This window comes from Asparagus officinalis, unplaced genomic scaffold (genome assembly GCF_001876935.1).
Source record: "Asparagus officinalis unplaced genomic scaffold, Aspof.V1 AsparagusV1_Un47, whole genome shotgun sequence".
Classification (NCBI taxonomy): Eukaryota; Viridiplantae; Streptophyta; class Magnoliopsida; order Asparagales; family Asparagaceae; genus Asparagus; species Asparagus officinalis.
In genome coordinates, this window is record NW_017972313.1 from 173,700 (window position 1) to 197,751 (window position 24,052).

The 24,052-nt window shown below is 36.3% G+C and overlaps 1 protein-coding gene across 1 annotated transcript; it reads left to right on the plus strand.

Moving 5' to 3' along the window:
• Positions 1–1,962: 1,962 nt before the first annotated feature.
• On the plus strand, positions 1,963–19,335 carry LOC109827130 (eukaryotic translation initiation factor 4G-like). Its single transcript, XM_020394090.1, is given in 12 exon segments — positions 1,963–2,146; positions 2,248–2,406; positions 2,409–2,467; positions 4,008–4,141; positions 6,228–6,353; positions 8,321–8,388; positions 8,490–8,546; positions 8,697–8,828; positions 8,934–10,061; positions 10,165–13,190; positions 18,397–18,591; positions 18,684–19,335. Coding segments are annotated over 11 exon segments (5,373 nt in total). The 5' UTR covers positions 1,963–2,146; positions 2,248–2,286; the 3' UTR covers positions 19,012–19,335.
• The last annotated feature ends 4,717 nt before the right edge of the window (positions 19,336–24,052 follow it).

Sequence of the window (24,052 nt, forward strand, 5' to 3'; positions counted from 1 at the left end):
ACACCGACTTCTTCTCCTGCTTGTAATAGGATTTTCACCATGTTAATGCATGTCCCGAAAGCTTCAAATTTGCGAATACAATCTTCTCTTTTGATGAATAGCCATAAAGAGTGAAATACATCTCCATACGCTCGATCCAATCGTCAAGCCTCTCGACGTATACACTCCCATCATAAATAAGAATCTCTACTCTGAAATCTATCTTTAGATTCTAGTAAGAACCCTTATCCCCTTGATGCGGAACAGCCTTGACAATCTCGGCCTCCTCTTCAGAATTAGATTCCTCGCCTTCCCCATCGGACTCTACAAGTCTCTTCTTGCCTTTCGAAGAAGATTCCTCCTTTTTTTCCTTTCCTTGGAAAAGATTGACGAGCTGTGTGAGAGTCGAACCCATTGCCTTCATTTGTTTCTCCAATGCATCTAGTCTTGCTGAACTAGCCCCTTCAGTCATCTTCTTCTTCCTTAATCTCTGAACTCCTTCCAAAGAAATAAGGATCTCGCCTAGCTTCTTGTATTGTGATCGAGTAAGAACCATACACAGGACCCCCCTTTCACAGGATCTAATCGCTTTGATACCAACCTGATACGAGTCGCCGGACGAGCACTCTTGATCGTGGAATTATCAAGAGTGGGTTGTGAAGAAGACAAAAGAAAACACACAAGAATTGAGTTGGTCGAAGAAAAATACCTTCTCTAGATTATGAGAAATAATAGATTATATATCTCTCTCTCACAATCTCTCTAGATCAAAGAACAATCTCCCTGATCTCCTTTCTGAATACATTCTGCTTAGCAAACCTTAGAAAAGTCATGTTTTAACATATATCAAAACACAAACCAAAAGCGAACAAGAAACTGAAAACCAGGCCTAACCCGACTCACGGTCGACCACAGAACCGATAGCGGTCGACCGTGGTAATCGACAGAAACATAAAATCGACTACATGGTTTGGCGGTCGACCACAGAACCCATCGCGGTCGATTGCGAAAAGTCCACAGACTTTTCCTGACCTGTGCACGTTCGCGGTCAACCGCGACGTCACGTGCGGTCAACCGTTGGAAGTCCAAAGTATTTTCTTGTAGTTTTCTTGTACTTTTCGATGTTGCCGCCTTCAACGACTTCGTCCACGTCTCTATTCTCAAGATATCATGAGAATCATCTATCCTCAAGCTCTCATGAGGATCACCAAACTCCCGAAGCAAGGAAGAAGATACACCCGTATCACCAAACATAAAAAGATTGATCTAATTTGACTACTTGTATTTTTTAATGGCAAATAACGGTGAGTACTCAAAAGCGATATTAATGTGATTTAAGTTTTTTGACTAATGTACAATCTATTTGTTGGTTTCTCATGGACGATGTTATCAATGCATTTTAGGATTCCTGTTATGCATGTACAACACGTAGCACCATCACTTATCTAAGAATTATTCCTTCCTTAAGCATTGAGTAATTCATAAATAAATTTTTAACCTATGTGTCTTATATGACAATCGGTAATCTTATTACGAGCTAATCTACCTCCAAAGGTTTGAGCGTACAATAAAATCATTAGAAATCTCGACCGTTGATGATAAGCCCATTGGTCAAGACTCGGCGCACCAAAGAAGTGACTTTCGGATAGTATAGTTTTATCTCCTCATCAATTAATGTGTTCCAATATTTGATTAGCACACAATTGTGATTAGTATCTAGTCTAGTCTAGGAAGTATTTCGTAAAGGAAAGCATTTTTTACCATGCATTTATTTATTTATTTTACCGATCACCCTCTTGTTAGGAGCTAATTAGTTATTCAGAAAGGTTGAAGCACTCAGTAAAAACATCAAAAGATCTCGGCCGTTGATGATAAATCTAAAGGCTCCGATCCGACACATCTCCGGAACCGGCGTTTTAACCGTCCTCCGTGATCTCCACGTCAATATATTTCCCAAAATAGCCCCAAAGTTTCCCCACGCTGCCGTTCCATGTTTTTTCTCTCTCCCGTAAACACCAACTCTATAAAACTCTTCTCTTCATAAATTTCTCTCTCTCATCACTTCCTTTTCTCTCTCTGCCCGTCGCCGTTGTTGATGATTGATCGCCGTTCCCCAAATCAACGTCATTGGGGTTGAAGGAGCCCTAATCCCTTCCAACCTTCGAAGGTGACGGATTTCTATCAAAAACATCGATTATGTGGATTTCTAGGGTTTTCAGTGGATGTTCTTGATATTAATTTCGTTATTTTTTATTTTTATCTTTGAAGGGCGGGTAGAAGAGGCGAGGATTTTAGGGTTTGGTATTTATGTCCAGTAATCAAGCTAGGTTTGTAAAGAGCGACGGCCAGCTGAGGAAAACCGGCGGTCGATCCGGCAATAACAGAGGGTTTTCCGGTGGTGGCCGTGGAGGGAAGGGCGGAGGTGGGCCGCTTCTTTCCACGAAGTCTCATCTTCTCCGAATCAACCGCCATTGTCGAGCAACCGAAGGTGATGAGTTTTCCGTTTATTTTCTTGGATGGAGTAAGAAATTATTTTCTAATTCAGGCAACTGGGCAGAGGAAAGGTTGGGTCTGTTTGAGTTTTTAATGAGCATGGTTGGTGATTCCAGATTTAGTCACCTGGGTGTTAGGGTCCATTAGTCCCACATTGATTAAATGGGGTCAGTCGTGTGTTTTAAAGATATATTTCTGTTCCCTACCTCTAACAGCTAGCTGAACTAGCTTTCACAGGCAACTTCTCCTGCAAGAAGTAGTGGGAAGTTGCGATTTAGAATCTTACATTCTGACATGCCGCTGTACATTGAGTGTGCTTTGAATGGGCCGAAGCGTGGACTAACACACCTTTTTCTCTTTTTTCTTTTTCCTTTTGAAATCCTCTTTCAATGCATGGTCGATTGGATTTGAATTTAGCTTGCTCTGGGTCCATATTACCCCGCTGCACCAATGCTCCGAAGGTGTGGAAGTTTTGGCGAGGCTTGAGGGTTATAGTTTTACATTCTAGGATCCACAAAACATGGTAGCGGATGAAGGAAATTTTGATTTTTAGGACTGGAAATGGACCGAATACAAATCAAATACTTAGATATTTATATTTGTATTTGTTTAATTTAATTTAAAATCTTCGGAGTTGGATCAAAATTCAAGTACCATTTGCTGATTCTTTTCAAATTTGGGCATTTAATTTTTTTTGAATACTATAATTATTTATCAAATATTAAATTTTATTCATCAGATTAATAATTTATTCTTTATGAATATTAAATTAATTAATTTTAAAAGATAATTTTTAGTTGGCTGAAAGAAAGGCTTCCATTTTTCTTAAGATTTTGGATCATTTAAATTCGTAATTGAGAATTATTCTTTATATATTTAATTATGATATATAAATCTATAACTTGAGCACTTAGTTAAAACACCAATTTGGAATTCCTTAAGTTTCTCAAAATTAGTAAGAACTTAAGTAAAAATTGTAAGTTAGTCAAAAATATAATATGGTATATAATATTATACATGCAATAACACAAGTTAAAATAGATAAAAATTTAAACGAATATTTGATAAACAAAGGAATTTACATCTAGTTAAATTCTATTGGTTTGGGAATCGAATAATAATTATTTATTTACTGGTAAATGAAATACCGAATCATATATAACTGAATAGTTAGACGAGCAATTGACAAACTGTTTGTTAATTATTTGGTTCTTTTCCATCCTTGCCTTTTCTAATTTGAAGAAGTTTATGCAAGGAGCAAGTGGTAGTATCTAAGAGCTTCTTGTTTCGGCTTTGTGGTTTTGAAGAGTAATGGGCTTTTGAAATTAGATATGTATTTTATAGTTTGAGATTTTTTTGGTCCATTATCCATTATATGTTTCGAAAAACTTTGTCATGTACAATGAGAGCAATCTGGGGCAGATAGTTATATATAGTTTACCTCATGGTTGTACTATGAATAATTAGTACTCAGTTTGGAGAACTCTGGTTATCTGAAAGTTTTATCTTTGTTTGCTTTTTTATGGTTTCTCTAGTTTCAAGAAGTCTAGCAATGGACAAGGAGCCCAGTCAAGGATAAATCCTGCAAGTTCGAGTTCTGAAGCATCTGTTGCCACTGCTGCTCCTAGAACTGTTCAGAATGGTGCTCATGGTCAACCCCCATCACTGGGTAAGTCAGGCTCAGGCTCACGTTTTAGCTTTTTCTATTAATATGTGTACTCATTCAGTGGCTTATAGATTTAATCTTTCAGTAAGTTCAAAAATTGCTGAATTGAGAGGTTACTAACTCAGATTCTTTTCAAATATTGTGATAAAATTCCCTTGGTATTCGTAGGATTTTGATTATTTTTTTGTATTATACTCATTTTGAACTCTCTTTTTTGAAATTTGGTATCTTTTTTTTTGAATTTTATCAACTTCAGGAAACAGCTTACAGTTGTTTGCATGTAGTTATGAGTGTTTAAGGGAATCTAGTTTCTCTGGATTTATTTTTTTGAACTGTGGCTGTTGTCCTGGTCACTCCCCAATTCTCAGACCTCAAAGGGACAAGGAAGACGGATTAACCTGCTTGCAAAATATTCTGAGATATATATATATATATATATGTGTGTGTGTGTGTGTTTGTGTGTGTGTGTGTGTGTTTTTTTAAATAAGAAAAAAACCATCAAATCTATTTCATCATCAAATTCATTACAATTATCCTCAATAATTAAAAAGTTAAAAATTACTGCAACCAAAATGAGATAGATAAATATTCCTCAGATTGAAATAAAAGTCAACCTAAAAGAGAAACTTATTATTACAAAATCTTCCTAGTGTTGTGTGTGTGTGTGTGTTTAAATAAGAAAAAAACCATCAAATCTATTTCATCATCAAATTCATTACAATTATCCTCAATAATTAAAAAGTTAAAAATTACTGCAACCAAAATGAGATAGATAAATATTCCTCAGATTGAAATAAAAGTCAACCTAAAAGAGAAACTTATTATTACAAAATCTTCCAAGTGTTCAACTAATATCTAAACTTTATTTGGCTTTTACCTACAAATGATAATATGCAATTAACCAAAGATTAGCTAGCTTATCTCTTTCTCCCCTCCTTCCCCTCCCCTCCCCTCCCCTTACCACCCTCCTCGCCCCTCGCCCCCTCCCTCTCAGGCTTATTGAGGCGCGCGCCTCGGGCGCTTCGGCCTGGGGGAAATGCGCCCCGCACCGAGGCGGGGCGCTGCACGCAGTGAGGCGCGCGCCTCGCGTGCGCCTCGCGCGCGCCTCACGTGTGCCTCACACCTGCGTTATGTAACATACTCTTTCTTCTATTTTTTAAATAATTTACATAATTACATATTTATATCATGTAATATACTCTTTCTTACTAGTTGCTAATCTATTTTCATCTTTCCATGTTTAACCTATAAAAAGGAAACAATAATTAGTAATTTAGTATACTTGTTTGCTAATTATAACTTCATTCTCTAATTAGCATGCTAACTAGCAAATTATAAACATGTAAATATGTAATTGTTACATTCATTCTTCATCTTTTCATGCTAAGTAGCAAATATCAATTAAGAATACTAACTAGAAAATTATGAACAGTCATGTTTGTTAATTATATTTTTTAGTCTTTTATGTGACAATTTATGAACATATGCTCATAATTGTTAATCACTTAATTTGATGATTTAAATAGATGTTTCTTGTATCTTTTTTATTACTTTAAAATTCCAGTTAGCATAATTTGATGATTTAAGTTGATATTCTCATAATTTTGGATGTAGGTAACTAATATGTTGCTTATATGTTTCTGTCTTATGATGTTGGCAAATATTAGTTTGAGTTATGCGCCTCAATTAGTGAGGCGTGCGCCTCGTTGTGCGCTTTGCGCATGGTGCGCGTAAGGGACCTTTGCGCCCCGCATTGCGCTTTGCGCCTCGATAACACTAGTCCCTCTCCCTCATAAATTTGATTAGGGTCAGTTATCTAGGTAAGAGAAATTTTATTAGGGTCAGTTATCTAGGTGCATTTTTGCCTCATGTTTTAAATTCATTGGCTGCTTTCAAAATGCTTAGAAATGGAATGCTGGTTTTGTCTATCTTCTTTTAAGTTTTTGTTAATTTGTTATGCTCTCTAGGTCAGTCATACCCAAAAAAAAAGGGTTCAAGTTTATTCTTTAGATGCTTTGTTTTGTTCCTTTTTTTAATTGCTACCTTTTTATTTCGGTCTTGTTGGTTCTTATGGGGCCATTTGTTGTAGCATTGCCAAGTGGTCCAAGGCCAGATACACCGATCTCCACGACATCTCGGCCCCTTCCAAAAGCTCCATCTTCACAATCTTCTATTGGGATTTCAGATTCTACAATGCTGATCACACCCGTCAAAGGTACCTTCAGTACCACTATTTTTTAATATTGGTGAATGAATAGAAGGCCATTCTTTGGCTTGTGTTTACTTCCTGTAATTTTGACTGCACAGGGTGCTGCAGTGTGCGCAGCTACTACTTTCTTTTGAAACGCACTTGAATGGTTTGCATAACACACACACATATAATTATATGTATGTATGTATGTACGTACGTATGTATGTATGTGTGTGTGTGTGCGCGCGCGTGCATGGGCGCGTGGGTGCGTAGGTGTGTGGGTGTGTATGTCTGTATGTGTGTATGTACGCATGTGATCTTCACCCTTTTGAGGGAGGATGATATGCGGAAATTAGGAATAATAAAATAGTTGGGGTTATGTATTTTGATGCTCATTTGAGGTTTTATGTATGTGATCTTCACCCTTTTGAGGGAGGATGATATGCGGAAATTAGAAATAATAAAATAGTTGGGGTTGTGTATTTTGATGCTCATTTGAGGTTTTCTGACTGGAAGGGCCAACATCGAGATCGATGATATGTGGAAATTAGAAATAGAGAGCCAGCCGAGCTCTTCTCTTAAGCCTTCCATTGGGTTGATGAAAGAAGGAAAGCTTCTTCATTCAAACTGTACATACATATATACATACATGTACATATACATGTAAACATATATATACACATATAGATATATACACACACACATATATACACATACATACATATACATAGATGCATATATGTGTGTGTATATATATATTTATATATCTGATATATATATATATATATATATATATATATATTATATATATATTATAATATATATATATATATATATATATATATAGAGAGAGAGAGAGAGAGAGAGAGAGAGAGAAGAGAGAGGAGAGAGAGAGGAGAGGAGAGAAATATGGGTATGCTTGGTACCAGAGCACAAAAAATTGTGCTTGGTAGTAGGTGTCAAATTCTCCTCACTCATTCAAATGTGGGAACATTCACATGGGTATTAAGTGGATGGGGATGTGACACATCACTACCAGGCATACCCACATTTCTCATATATATATATATATATATATATATATATATATATATATATATATATATATATATATATATGTGTGTGTGTGTGTGTGTGTGTGTAGTTGAGATTATACAAACATGTCATGTTTTGTATAATCTCAACTACACACACATACATACCCATGCATACATACATGCGTATATATGTATATATGTGCATGTATACATATATACGTATATATGTATATATAAGTATGCATATATATGTATATATGTATATATTTGTATAGGGAGAGGTTCTAATAAAAACCTCCTTAGCCTAAAAACTAAAAACCAATATCATCCAATGGCTAGGATTCGGTCAAACAGTCAACAGACACATGCATTAATTACCTCATTAAACACATGCATTAATTACCTCAACGCAGTGAATCCAGATTCACTATAGGGATTCCAGATTCATGACCTCAATGAACACGTCCTTCACTGCAGTGAATCCAGATTCACTCTGCACTGAATCCAGATTCATTACCTCAACGAACACGTTTTTCACTGCAAGTGAATCCAGATTCACTGCAGTGAATCCAGATTTGTGTTCGTTGAGGTAATTAATGCATGTAATTAATATATGTGTCTGTTGACTGTTTGACTGACTCCCAGCCATTGGATTCACCTAGATCCAATGGATGATATTGGTTTTTAGTTTTTAGGCTAAGGAGGTTTTTATTAGAACCTCTCCCTATGTGTATATACATATATATGTATATATGTGTGTGTAGTTGAGATTATATGTATATGTGTATATATGTATACACATACACATATATGTATTTATGTATACATGTACATATATACATATATATATGTATGTGTGTGTGTACGTATGCGTGTGTAGTTGAGATTATACAAAAATGTTTTTCTTTAATGTTAACGTTATTTTTTGTTATTGTGCGATTTTCATTTCATCAGGAGAAGAGACAAAGCCATTCGCTCTCCAATTTGGGACTATAAGTCCTGGTATTGTGAATGGGTTGCAGGTAACTGTCAGTTATTTGATACTTTGTGGAAATGGACCATATATATTGATCCTTTTCATGTTCTATTTGGGATGACTGCAAAAATTATTTTAACTATGTAGATTCCTGCCAGGACCAGCTCAGCACCACCTAACCTTGACGAGCAGCTGCGAGACCAGGTACGCTGATAACTGTTCTTGTTGTTTTTAATGCTTCATCACTTAAATGCTTTCCAATATCAACCAAAAAGCCACCACTATTATAACTGTCAACACTTTATAGTGTTCTCTTATTCATGAAATGTTTAAGGCATTCACTCTATCATGCAGGCTCATCATGATTCATTCAGGGCTGTCCCCACACAGCCTATACCTCCTGGTCCTAAGCAGAAGTCAGAACCGGCAAGGAAGGATGTAGTTGGCATTGAACAATCTACTAGTGAGTTGCACCCTCCTGTGCAGGTAAAGAGAGAGGTGCACCAACAAATTCCAACTGCATCAGTTGCACCGCAGCGAAAGTCTGCTTTGGTATCTATGCCTGATATATCTATGGCCATGCCATTTCAGCAACCACCAATCTCTATGCAATTCGGTACCCCTGTTCTGCAACAAATGCCTATGACTTTGCCCATAGGAAATGCCTCCCAAGTTCCACAACAGATGTTTGCTCATAATCTCCAGTCTCATCCTATGCAGCATCAGGCAATGATTCACCAGGGACAAGGCTTGGGTTTTGGACCTCAACATGGTCTCCAGCTTGGTCCACAGTTTGGGAACCTTGGGATTGCTATTACTGCCCCACAATTTTCTCAGCAGCAGCAGCAGCCTGCAAATTTTGGCGGCCCTCGTAAAACTACCGTAAAAATTACTCATCCAGAGACCCATGAGGAGTTGAGGCTTGATAAGAGGACGAATTCTCATGTGAATGGTAGCTCATCAGGGCAAAGGCTACCTCGTAATGCAGGGCCACAATCTCATACTATTACATCATTCACTTCCTCACATTATTTTCCTCAGATGCAACCAAATTCATATAATCCTTCACCAATCTACTTTCCTACTAGCACATCATTGACTACAGGTTCACAACCGCCAAGGATTAGCTACCCAGCTGGACAGAGTGGCCAAGCCATTTCATTTATGAACCCATCACTCCTGAATCCCATGCCGGGTAGCAAATCTCTGCCTCCTTTTCATAGTCCCTCTGAAATGATAAAGTCAGAACCTCCTCTAGTTACAGCTCCACCAGCTCTGCCTCAGGGGTCAGTGAAGCCAACTGCTGCTCCAGTTGGTCCAAAAGTTGGGGGACCTTCCGTGACTATTAGCATGCCTAATAACAAGGCTGAGGAGACTAGATTCTTAAAGCCAGCCGGGGAAGCCACTTTCATTGATCAGTGTCAGCAAAGGAATAATGCAAGCTTAACAGAAAGTTCTCCGCAGCAGTCTGAGACGCTTACTCAGTTATCAGACATCACTCGAGGTGGACGTTCAGTTGCAGCGGCTTCAGTTGTTTCAACAAAAATAACATATCCTGGAACTTCATCAGCTCCAGCCATTCCTTCAGTGAATTCTGGATCTGCCTTATTAGCGATTGATAGCAAAAAAATTGAACCTATTGGAAGATCAGATTCCTTGAAGGATAACCAGAAAAAATCAAGCATAAAAGATCTGAAGCCATCTCAGCAACAAGGACAAGTATGACTTCTCAAGCTTCTAACTACTGTCCTTCTCATTTTGAAATCTTGTACTATGTTTCTAGTTGTTGTTTTCTAACTCGTTCATTATTCAATTCATGCAGACAGATGAATCAGCTACAAACTTGTCTTCTTTAAAAATTTACAAGGATAGCAGCTCGGAACCTGTGAGCAGTACACAATTAGTTGAAGGTACTCAAAAAATTCGTGAATCTTCTGGGGAGAATACATCAACTGCTACAACTGACTTGCCTTCTTCTTGTCCAGAACATAGTGCTAGAACTGAAGCCAGAAGCAGTAAGTCAATCAAAAGTAAATTTATACCTGCTGATTCAGGTTCGACTGGAGCTGTTAAGGCTGAGGACGCACCAGAACATTTTCCAAAGAGCTGTACTGTGAGAGGTCCGAAGGTGTCATCTAGCGCTGACTTTGAGCTGGATGAAAACATATCTGAAAATATAGATTCTGCTTCACAGAAAACTGATAATGTTACTCTCGAAGTTGAATGCAGAAAAAAGATGTCAGAAGAGTCGGAACATGGAAAAGCTTTTGAGGTTTCTACAGATAATAGTAACGCTAAAGTTGATCCAGTTCCTACCATCACAAGGTCTTCTGAAGATGGAAAGCCAGATGTGTTGGTTAAAGAGGAAGAGAGTAGAACAGCTGCTCAAAGGACATTGAATATGGTAGAAAGAACAGCTCCTACATCTTTGGAGCATAAATATGCTGCTAACAATGAGAAAGACGCGCCTTCTTTTCCACACACTGTTAAAGATGAAATGAAAATAACATGCGTTGAAGATGTTGGCTCATTTGAAGCCCCAATATCTGAGAGGACAACAATTTCAGAAGCGTCTATTGTGGAGATTCCTGAAGATGTGCGAACTTCCTCTGTGGCATCTGGCCTCAAGGACAAAATCCCTTCAGAGTCCGCTAAGGTTAAGCCTATTACTGGAAAAAAGAAGAAAAGAAGAGAGATATTCTCAAAAGCTGATGCTGCAGGACGTTCTGACCTGTACAACGCATACAAGGGTCCAGAGGAAAAGCCTCAACTTGCATATACCTCAGAAAGTGTAGATAGTTCTTCAATAGTTGATAGGGAAAAACAAGAAGCAGATAATCATGATAAAGATGAAGTTAAAATTGAGGAAGATGGACAAAGAAAAGCTGAAGTTGATGACTGGGAAGATGCAGCGGATATCTCAACCCCCAAGCTGGAGAATGGAAAGCAGGTTAATGAAACAAACAAGCATAGTGATAACGATGAATGTGAAGCCACCAGCACAAAGAAGTACACTAGAGATTTCCTTTTAACATTCTTAGAGCACTGCACTGATCTTCCTGTTAGTTTTGAGATCGGATCTGATATAGCTGATGTGCTGATGAGTGCTTCACTTAGTAATTTACATGTTGTTGACCGGGGTGCCTATCCTAGTCCTGGAAGGATAACGGAGAGATCTCAGGGAGTTTCCAGGAATGATGACAGATGGTCCAAGGCACCTGGCCCTTTTCCTCTACGCTCAGATGGTCATAATATTTGTCCTGTTCCAGGTGTCACTCATGGGGTTTTAAGAAATCCACGTGGACAAGCGTCAAATCAGTTTCCAATTTTCCCTGGTCCTATGCAATCAGTTACACCTCAGGGAGGATCATTGCGTTATAACTCTGATTCAGACCAATGGCGTTCCCAAAACAGTTCACGAGGTTTAATGCCTTCTCCTCAAACACCTTTGCAGGTTATGCACAAGGCTGAGAGAAAATATGAAATAGGTAAAGTGTCAGACGAGGAACAGGCGAAGCAAAGACAGCTGAAAGGCATTCTAAACAAGTTAACACCTCAGAATTTTGAGAAACTCTTTCTGCAAGTTAAAGAGGTTAACATCGACAATACTGTCACCCTCTCTGGTGTAATATCACAGATTTTTGATAAAGCACTGATGGAGCCAACTTTCTGTGAAATGTATGCGAATTTCTGTTTCCATCTTTCTGGTGCATTACCGGATTTCACTGAGAACGATGAAAAAATTACCTTTAGAAGGCTACTCCTTAATAAGTGCCAGGAGGAATTTGAAAGAGGGGAAAGAGAGCAGGCTGAAGCTGACAGAGTTGAAGAGGAAGGTGAGATTAAACAGTCTCAGCAAGAGAGAGAGGAAAAAAGGATCAAGGCACGTAGGCGTATGCTTGGAAACATCCGCTTGATTGGAGAATTGTACAAAAAGAAGATGCTAACAGAGAGGATAATGCATGAGTGCATCCAGAAGTTGCTCCGGCAGCATGAGAAACTTGATGTAGAAGACCTTGAATCCCTGTGCAAGTTGATGACTACAATAGGAGATCAGATAGATCATGCCAAGGCTAAGGAACACATGGATGCATATTTTGAAGCAATGATAAAGTTATCAACTAATCAGGAATTACCTTCACGGGTCAGGTTCATGCTGAGAGATGTAATTGATTTGAGGAAAAACAGATGGCAACAAAGGAGAAAGGTTGAAGGGCCCAAGAAGATTGAAGAGGTACATAGGGATGCAGCTCAAGAACGGCAATCTCAAACTAGCAGATTGACTCGTGGTCCTAGCATGAATTCTTCTTCAAGAAGAGGACCACCTATTGATTATGGTCCACGAGCATCCTCCATATTACCTTCCCCAGGCTCCCAAACTGGTGGCCTCCGTGGATTACCCTCTCAAGCCCGTGGCTATGGCATGCAGGATGTACGGTCAGAGGACCGCCATCCTCTTGAGAACAGGACATTGTTGCTTCCCTTGACTCAAAGACCTGATGATAGTTCTATTACCCTTGGTCCACAAGGTGGTCTTGCAAGGGGGATGTCTTTTAGGGGACAAACATCAATGTCAAGTTCTCTGGGAGAGACTCTTCTTTCCGTTGGAGATAACCGGAGAATGACATCAGGTTCAAATGTCTATAATACACCAGACAGGGTACCTTACAGCTCAAGGGAAGATGCAGCATTGAGAACACTGGATAGGTCATGTGCACCACCTAATACACCTGCTGGGCGAACACATGAATCCCTAGGTTGTACTCTGATAGCAGCTTCTGATTCAAAACCATTGAACGAAGAGGCTTTACGGGAAAAGTCAATATCAGCAATAAGGGAGTTCTACAGGTACATGTCTCTTGTTCATTACTTGTTTGTTTGAATATTTATTACCTTCTGTTTACTATATATTACAAATACAAGCTTTGTCCCTTTCAATTTGTTTGGTTGAGGAGGTAAGCTGTACTTTATCTCATCCGATTTTTCTAAGATTTACCTCATCATCATTGTTGTAGTTTATCCATATTCTCATATTTATAATCATGTTAAATCATGCTTACTGTGCACTTATCTAAAATTGAAACTAATGTTTGTGTCACCATGTTGAAGTAGTGGAATGAACATTTTGGTAACTAAGTTATTACAGGTCCTAAGCCTCTTTCCTACGAAAATAATCTCCGCCAATATCAAAGTTGAGAAAGGTGAAAGAGCTGAACTTTCTAATTGTTGATGTCAAATTGATGTTGATATTCTATGCAGTGTTTTAAAGTTCTTAGCCAAAATGACGATGTAGTTTCAGTAAAACCTTGGCTGCCTAATCGTAAAGGATCTTATTTTTTTGGGTCTTGAGATCTAAGTTTGTGAAAACAGGACAAAATATAAATTCCCCTAGATTAAGAGTATTGAAGAAAGCTAAAGATGACAATGTGTAGATAATCAAATTTATCTCTTAGGCAGAGAACAAACCAGATATACCCAATTGAATCTTACTCCTAATATAATTTATATGCAAGTTATCAGCATCTGCTTGTAGTACACCCTGGGCCGTGTAATTGTGCATCATGGGGGTGACCATTGAACCTACTGAGATATTGTCAGGATCGTTTATGGTCTAGTACAAGTAAGATTATCCATCTCATATGGAATCTTCAGGGTGAAGAGATTGTATGAAGTTAGTACATAGTTCTCCATTTATTAGTTGCATAAAGATGACAAGACTGTAATCTTCATCTCAATATTTTTTGGTACCATTTTCTACTAGGATTTCTATGGAACTTGTAAATTTTCTCCCTATTTTCTGTTACATGCCGGCTGTTCTTTAAGGGAGTTGTTTTTTTGGCTTACCTTTCTGATGCCTCTCTTGGTTTTCTTCTCATCATTGTGGCATTATAGAGAGGAGCTTAGTTGGTTCAGATCATTGCTGAATATCCTTCTATATTCCTCTCATCTTATACTGTTCCACTTATACTGGCAAAATTTTCTGGTCCGACCATGCCTATGCTTGTTAAGCCTCTTTTTACTATGGAAATCAAACGGACATGAAACCTGCTGTTGCTTCTCAAAGTGGATATTCTTAGTGAACATCTGAGGCGTCCCAGTAGGCACCGATTTAGTTGGAATAAGCTTCCCCCAAATGAATCTTGGTGTCTAAATTACGAAAAACTACAAGTGTGTGTGGGTCTTTTCCCTCTTTTTTTTTCTTCTTTTTTTCTGGGAAGGGAAGTGACCCCTGTACGGGTCTATTTTAGGTCTACGTGGGGTTAAATTTTCTCTAAAAAAATATTTCTTAAAAAAGCTATCTTTTGAAGAAATATTCTTTCTTGGAAAACTAATTTGAAAAAATATATGAAAAAATAAATTGAAAAGTAATATTTTTTTAAAAATAAAAGTTTTCTTGAGGACAATTATAATTTTTTAAATATTTATTTTAAAAAAATTTCAATAGTATGTTTTCAAAATACTTTATTTCAAAAAAATTATGAAAAAGTTATTTTTAATGAAATTCTTTTACAAAATATATTTTTACCAAGAAAGTTATTTTACAAAAATATATTATTTTTAAAAATAATTATTTTAATAAAATATTATTTACGATTTTTTTTAAAAATGTAAGTCAATTTACTTAATAATAAGAACCATTATTTTTTTTAAAATAAATATTTTAAAATTGTGAAAAGAATAATAACTTTATTAATTTTTTAATGGTGAAAGAGTAAATTGCATATGTAAAGTTACAAGTAAAATGAAACAGTTTAACTACAAGTTGAAAATTTTAAATTGTGAACTAAACAATTGCAACTATAGTTGCATGTAAGAAGAGTTGCAATGTCTCAATTGCATACAAATAGCACTTGCATTGCAACTATAGTTGCAAGCAACCAAATGCCCCCAAAAGATATTTGTAATAACCGGCACTGCTCTCTGATGATATAGTTTCAAGCTACCTTGATGATTCGCTTCACCTATGAGTCTCCCATATCTAGATTCATTCTACAAAGGCTACAGTCTTTATCTAATTTTGATTCACCACCATTTCATTAAATCTTTGTCAATGTCTTGATTGTTTTTGCAGTGGATATGCTCATGCTACACATTACCATCTCATTGAACCTAATGCCTCTTGCAGCAATAAAAACATAGGGATCATTTGTTAGTAAAGGTTTTAAATGTCGGCCGACATGTTGGTTTGAGGGCTTAAGCGACATGACATGGGTGTTTTTAACTCATATGTCGGTTTTCAGGACCAAATCGGAAATATCGGGCATATTGGCCGATTTTTCAGCTTTGAAAAATCGGCTGATATGACTTTTTTTTAGATCTGTTTTTGTTATCTGGTTTGGGTGTAGTGATAAAAACCCAAACATATTTGATCCGTTCTCATGTTTAAGGGTTTCTTATGAACCCGATAGAAAGAAAAGAGAAAAATTAGGGTTACAGCGGACTTGGAAACCCATCACTCCTTTCGTGAATGACGACGCCCTTCCTCCACCTCTATCTCGGCCCCCCGTCGTCCATCTCCCGTTGCGCCCCGAAATCCGAACCCCAACCGAACCTGAAGATGACATGGTATCCCGTCATCGGGATAAAAGAAAGAGGGTGGTCGGTGGCTCATCCGAAGGATCCCGAGTAGACGAAGAAGAAGAAGAGCCCCGATACTGCCTCTCTGAGATGTCGGAATCCACCCATCGCCGACGTCGCCTCTAGAATTTATAAAGTATGCTTATATTGAATTTAGGAATGCTTAGATTTAGGACATGATATTATACATATGCGTACCACCCGATATGACAATCTGACATTTAGTCCATGTCTCCCGATATATCCCCGATTTCTTCTATCTGACATGGATTTCAGCCATCCGACATGAACCCGACATGAACCCGAATCCAATATTTAAAACCATGTTAGTTTATTCACTAATTTATGTATTGCAAACTAGCATGCACGTCTCTATTCCTGGTGTTGAACTGTGAGGAATAAAAGAACTAATGATTATTTGACCATTTGACCTCTTTTGATGTATTTAGCAGTAGTATTGAGGCTTTACGTAGTACAGTTGTTTTTTCTGAGACTTGTCCTATAGCTTTGAAGTTTGGCGTCTGAAATCTAATTGCTTGTCTGCACTTAAATTATGATCATTTTAAAACTAGAGTTTAGTTTTATTTTTGAAGTGCAGTTACATCATGAATTATAGTAGCTGCTTTTCTATTAGAGTGCATTAATACAATTGATACTTGCATTTTTATCAACTGTAGAAACATTCATGTTTTTTTGGATGTAACTTTTTATTTAATCAAAGGTAAATTTATGAGCTAATGAAATCTCACTGGAAGATTGAAAGGTACATTTAAGGCATATTATTATATTTTGAAACACTGCCTTCCAATGTCTAATGGAAACTAATTATGTCAATAATTGGGTCGAATAGACTTTTTCACCCTTTACTTCCCATACAGTTTCAAACTATAGGAGTAATAATTGTAAATCATTTCTAATTGATTAAAATACTAACAAGTAACAAAGCTATTTTGGTAAGAAGTGTGGTATGCTAAGGTATCTATGATAGGCTTTAACCTTTTTTTCTTTCTATGCTTCTTATCCTAAATCTAGTACATCTGCAAATCAGAAGTTCTAAACCTTGAGATTTTGAAGATTGAAATGAAAACTCAAATTTGACAAAAGTTTAAATATTTAAAATTGAACTAAAATCCTAAAATGTGTTAATTAATCAATCAAATAAAAATAGTTATTGGCTAATCATATTCCCTATTTACTAAAATGCTATTTCATTTAAGAGTTAGATTTATCATTAGGCATAGGTATGGAATAATTAGAATTATTGTTTTAATTTTATATTATATGTACGAATAAGGATTGCAGTGGGCTTTGATTTTGATTAAGGAAGACAAAAGTTGTTTGATACTTTTATTTCTATTTATTTTTTAAATTTAGTGATTTACATCATTTCTTTTTCTAGGATATAGAATATCTGTAAAATCATGGATATTTTTGTCATGAAAATGACTAGCTAGAACATGACAATTTTAAACTGTAGGAGGTCAAAATGCTAACCCAATAAACATTGGGAGGAAAAACTGTTTAGAGAAACTATAGATGGATATGTGCTCGAACGATAAACTTTGGACTTTGGGAGGGTTAAATACAATTTACCCATTGTCAATGGATAAATCTGTGTAAATACTAGGCGTGGGCTATATAAATTGAATTGATTAGCATATTAATAATAATTAATAAATATTCAAGTTCTATTATTTGACATTTGTTTCATTATCATTTTTAAATGGTTGGACAAGTGCAAGGAAATAACCTTTGGGGAAGAAAAAAGGTTAATAGGCAAACATTGAGGGATTGGGGATAAATATCATCCATTGTCTGTGGTAAATAAGCATAAACTAGGTAAGCTAAACTGATTAGCATATTACTAATGATGATTAATAGACATTTAAGTTAATATATAAAATTGATATTATTTCCATGACCCAATGGCAGGTAATCCTTTTGTTGTCATATAAGTTAGATGCTAAAATCGAGCAGATAAATTGAGCTAGCATACTAGGGCACAAAATAATGTGTTCTATTCTTGGACAATTATAATGAGATGAAAGTTTCCTCGCCTTTTGCATAGCTTCCTTCTTTCGACGAAACACAGCTTAGATCTATTTGTACCACCCAAATATACCATTCTGACATCTCTGTTTCGCAAGTTATTTTGCGTCTACCTTAAAAGTTATTATATAATTCTAGTGTTTGTACACAGTATTCATGCAGTATTTTTTTTTGCCCCGTTTCTGGCAATTGGCTCTCATAAAGAGCAAATATATCTTGGTTTGTAGTTGCACTGGTATGGAAGATGCTAAAGGCCTTTTGCTTCATGACACTTTCCTACATTGTCTTTTACTGATTAATTCTTAGAAATTTGTATAGTCTTTCCAAAATATAGTTCCGGAATTCAAGGCTTCAATATCAGAGCACTTTGTTGAAAATACTATGTTGCTTTTAGACAATTTGTTCACAAACATCTCCTTGTTTCCAGTGCCAAGGATGAGGAGGAGGTTGCTTTGTGCATTAAAGAGCTGAACTCTCCAAGCTTCTATCCTTCCATGGTTTCTCTCTGGGTAACAGATTCCTTCGAGAGAAAAGATATCGAGAGAGATCTGTTGGCTAAGCTTCTAGTTGATCTCTGCAAATCTCAAGATAGCTTGCTCAGTGAAAACCAGCTCAGTCAAGGGTAAAAACCTTTTAACTTATTCCCATTCAAACAGCGCTATCAATAAACTCTAAAATGCCTCTCCTTTTTGTTTTTTTTCGGTCTTCTAACAGGTTTGGATCTGTTCTCTCATCATTGGAGGACGCTGTGAATGATGCTCCAAGAGCAGCTGAATTCCTTGGGCGCATCTTCGTAAAGGTGATATTGGAGAATGTGGTGTCATTAAGAGATATAGGTAAATTGATTCATGAAGGTGGAGAGGAGCCCGGCCGTCTTCTAGAGATTGGGTTGGCGTCAGAGGTCCTTGGCAGCATATTGGAGAGCATAAAATTAGAGAAGGGTGAGTTCACTATGAAAGAGATCCTTGTGAACTCTAATCTTCGGTTAGAGGATTTTAGGCCGCCGCATTCAAAGTCTAAGAAGCTTGATGCATTTCTTTAGAGAAGAGGGGAATATCATGTTTCGTGTGTAGGTCTAGTGAAATTATACTCCTTTTGTTTTAGTTAGGATCTTTTTTATAGTAATTCTCGAAAATGCATTGATATTCTTTGGAAGACTAACTGAAGAAGGAAATAGAAACGAGAGGGGGTTTCTTAGGCATAGCGCAAATTTTTAATACATTTTTGCTAATAATTGAGATTATTCTTATGAGCACTGGTAGCTTGAGATCCTATAACCTGGCTCTGGGAAGCAAAGAGATTTATGAAAGCCATCGTAGTGGTGTTTGATGCAATAAAAACTTTCCTCCTGAGTCTTTCGGCAAAATTGTGTACGCTTCTGCGTACTGAGTTTTGGTGTTCTGTTGGAAGAGCTGCTTGATTATGGCAGAAGGTGTTTTTATTGGTATTAACGAAAATAGTAGATAGTTGGATTTGTATGGACAAAATGAACCGTGGTATATTAAATATTTTAATTTAATAATAATGAAAATGAATAACTATAGATTAACTATAGTATAATCATATTATATTTGCTTGAGAATTTTCTATTGGCATATTTAAAAAATCAAATTAAAATGCTAGAAGACCTCATAACTTGTTACATGAAACACGGGCTGGCGCGCATGTCACTTTAGTGTTCATTTGTTTTGGATCACAGTTCCTCTCCGTCCGTGCGGTCCAGCCAAGTGCAATGTTACGTGTTTTTTTGAATTGGTTATAACTTCCTTTATATTGTATGTTTCTGAATCATATTAAATATTTATATAATTATAAAAATCTTGTTCTTATATAACTAAAGAATTGATATTATTTTACTATTGCACTTCAAATGCAACTTTGTGTAAGGTTTATATCTAAAATGCGATAAAGTATACTGAAAAAAGGTTACATAATTACCAGTTACAAACATATATAACACAGTACTAAATTATAGATAGGATAAATATCACCACCAAATATAAGTTTACGTCCGTGAACACCGGGCGGGTGCATAAATTATTCTAGCTTTCATTTGTTTAGGGCCTGTTTGGTTTGAGTGGTTTTATAAAAAACTTTATAGAAAATGGATGATAGTGACAGTTTTGTAAATAAAATTTTTCTAGAGATTTCTATAAACCGTGTTTGGTTCAAAAATTTTTTTTAGAAAAGTTTTCTATAAAGTACATAAAAGTACCACATTTTATAGAAATTAATTTCCGCTCAAAATGTGCGGAAATCATCCAGAAATCTTTGTTATGGATGTAATAAGCCAGGACACATGAAGAATGATTGTCCTTTTCTAAAGTCAAAGTCAAAGCCTACAAACTTCAACAAGTTAAACGATAAGAAGAAGAAGGCTTTGGCAGTGACATGGGATGATAGTGATGCATCCTTTTCTGAAGAAGAAGAAGAACAAAAAGAGCAATTTGCTTACATGTGCTTCATGACACAAGAAAATAAAGTAAGTGATTTTTGATAATGAAGAGTTATTAGAAGCATTTAATGAACTATATGTTAGATTTAAGGATTTAAATTCTAATTATAAGATTTTGAAAAATGAAAATGAGAGATTAAGCTGAGAATTAGTTTCTTCAAAGTCCTCACAAGTTGAAAAATTGAAGGAACTAAATGATGAGTTATTTTCTAAAAATAAATTATTGACTAAAAATAATATTTATCTTAAATCTGAATGTGATATCATGAAAAATAGAATTTCTGATTTAGATAAAAATATGGTTACACTTAAACTCAAATATGAAGAGTTATTTCTAAATGTAAGCAAGTTTAATATAGGAAAAGAGAATTTGAATGATTTACTCTTATTTCAAAAATCTTCAAACAATCACTTTGGTATTGGATTTGTTCTTTCTTCAAAGTCCTCACAAGTTGAAAAATTGAAGGAACTAAATGATGAGTTATTTTCTAAAAATAAATTATTGACTAAAAATAATATTTATCTTAAATCTGAATGTGATATCATGAAAAATAGAATTTCTGATTTAGATAAAAATATGGTTACACTTAAACTCAAATATGAAGAGTTATTTCTAAATGTAAACAAGTTTAATATAGGAAAAGAGAATTTGAATGATTTACTCTTATTTCAAAAATCTTCAAACAATCACTTTGGTATTGGATTTGTTCGTAAGTCTTTTACAAAGAACGATTATGTTTTGAAGAATCATGTTTCTTATTCTAAGAAAAATCAATACTCTTTATTTTCTAGGAATAAGAATGTTCATCAATATAGATATGTTGATGCTCAATATCAAATAGAATAATCCAGAAGAGGATGGTTGCGGAGTGATGAAGGATAATGGAGGGCCCGCTCCCTTCTTCGGTTTTATGCCTGGTTCTTGAACAAGGGCTTGATGTCCACGCTGCACAGACAAGAAGAACCCGTGAGAGGGCAGTGATCGGTTCCCCCGTGGTTTCTCTGACGGTCAAGTTAGTAAAACTCGAGTGGGGAAGGGAAAGGTCAAAGACCGATGTGGTTCTTAAGGTGGTAATGTGCATGCCCAGAGTGGAGTAACAGAACTATGTGTTCTTGTTTTTTGTGTAGTACGTGCTCTTGGGGGTTTTAGGTTGCAAACCTTTAGCTATAGCGAATAACATCTACATTTATAGGGGATGCCGAGGGCAGATTGGTCACTTCATGAGTGTGCAGTAAGACGATAGTGAGGCGGTGATGAGGAGTGAGTTGGAGAATAAGTCATCATTTGCTCCACAAGTATTGGTTTGTGAGTGGCGGGAGATCACTTCGGTAGCATTGCATTGAAGTGACCATCAAAGACATAATGATGATCATCAAAGACATAATGATGATCATCAAAGATTAAACAATGTTGAGAAGTCTTCAAGACTGTTGAGGACAAAGACATAATGATGATCATCAAAGATTAAATAATGTTGAGAAGTGACACGTATGCTGACAGGTTTGAGATAAGGGCAATCCTTTAGCTTCGTCGAGAAGCAAAGCCCATAGGGTCATATCTTTGAGTAGCTGACTCTCGTGTCGACCGACACTGCCTTTCGCGTCGACTCAGGAGTGTCGGCCTGTCCGACTGGTTGGAATTTTGTTTCATCTCAACTAATAACCGTCTCTCGAGTTGAAATAAAGATGTCGACTCGTCCGGGAGATCAGGATCTCTCATGTCGACCATCACCGCTTCTCGTGCCAGCACTGAGGTGTCGGATTGTTAGGCTGGTCGAGATGTTGACTCATCAAGTCATATATTCGTGGAACAGATATGTCCCGTAACAGTTAGCCCATTTTTCTTAGATTCGGCTTGAGCCAAATCCGAGTAAAATAAAGATAATCACAGGATAAAATAGGAGAAGAGATGGTTCATCTATAGATGGAGGCTGAGTCCGAGAAGCGTCGTAGGATGACGGCCGAGGCAGAGGCTCAATCGAGTCGCTGTTCTCTCGAAAAGACGAGGAGGGACTTTAAAGAGCTCCAATCAAAGCTTCGAGCATCCATGACCCTTGTCGATAAATTGATCGCATACAACCTAAAAGTCTTTTCCTTTGTCTCCCTCTTCTTACCCCAGCAGGTCATCGTTGTCCAACAAAAAGTTGAGTTTTTATAAGCTACATGTCCAATTGCATACGTGGTTGTGATGGGCCGCCAACATGTTGTGAAAGTCCAGCTTCATCACCGTTCCTGCAAAATTCTTGTCGTCTCCGTCGATTTGGTCAGCATGCGTATAAGACATCCTCCTCCACCATCACCTCTAAACCATCATGAAGATCCTCATGAATTTAATTCAAAGCTCTATGAACCCTCTACACTATTCGCTGATACAAAGATGGATGTACTCTTGGATATGTAACTATGACAGAAAGTTCTAGACCCTTATTTGCAATGGCTTCAATATCATCAATAGTATTTATCTACAATTAAGTTAAAAAGTTGCATATATAAATAATTTATAGTAATAAAAAATAAGTAGACGTGATATTTGATATTCGATTTGTAGTAAAAAAATTACAAATTCTCTCTCATCTAAACCCCTAGGCACATATATTATTTATTTCCATCTTCTAGTAATCCCTCAATACCATTTAATGTAATCCAAATTCCCTAAACTTGTATTAGGACTCCCTAATCTGTCTAATGCGATACTTATACCATATAACTAATTAGCTCATATATATATATATATATATATAATTATATTATAATTATATATATTATATATATATATTACCATCTCTATCTATATATATATTAGTAGATATACATACTATATATATATACTATATATATTATGAGGCATCCTATGAGTATGTTGGTACCTCGAAGCACAAAAATTTTGCTTGATAGTGAGGTGGCAATTATGCCTCCACGTCAATTTAAATGGGGGACACATTCACATGGGTTGACATGTGGTCTCCCCAATTGAGTTAGGTGTGGATGGAATGGAGACACCTTACTACCAAGCACAAAATTTGTGCTTGGTACCAAAGCATAGCCTTTCTCTCCTTTCGTTCTCTTTCTATATATTTATATATATATATATACCGATATATATACAGATATACCTATATATACTATTATAGTATAATAAATAGTATATACGCCTATATTAGTTAGTAGTACATATGATTATAGGAAAACTAGATCAACAACACACCGTACATCTTTTATTAAAAAAATCTTAAGTTTGCTTTTTTCAGCTAAATACCCACCATTTCCTTAACAGAAGTGAGAGATTGAGAAAATTTTTGGGACAGTTCTTGACAAATGAGGGGGCGATTGGAAATTGGGGGACTGTTTGAATATAATATTTGTTGGTCAAGCAGGGTTAATTTGTAATTTAATTAATTTGTTTTTATGAACTATTTGACTGTATGTATATATATATATATATATAAGAAATTATAATATATAGCTTTAAAAATATGATATACTTTTGAGGTTAAATAATTAATATTGTATGCAGTTATATATAATAATATAATCGGTTAAAAGCTGAATCTTATAAAGGTTGACTACCATCTTCTATGCTCCCACCTAATGAATGGGCCTAGATCAACAGACTTTCATTTCTATTTTT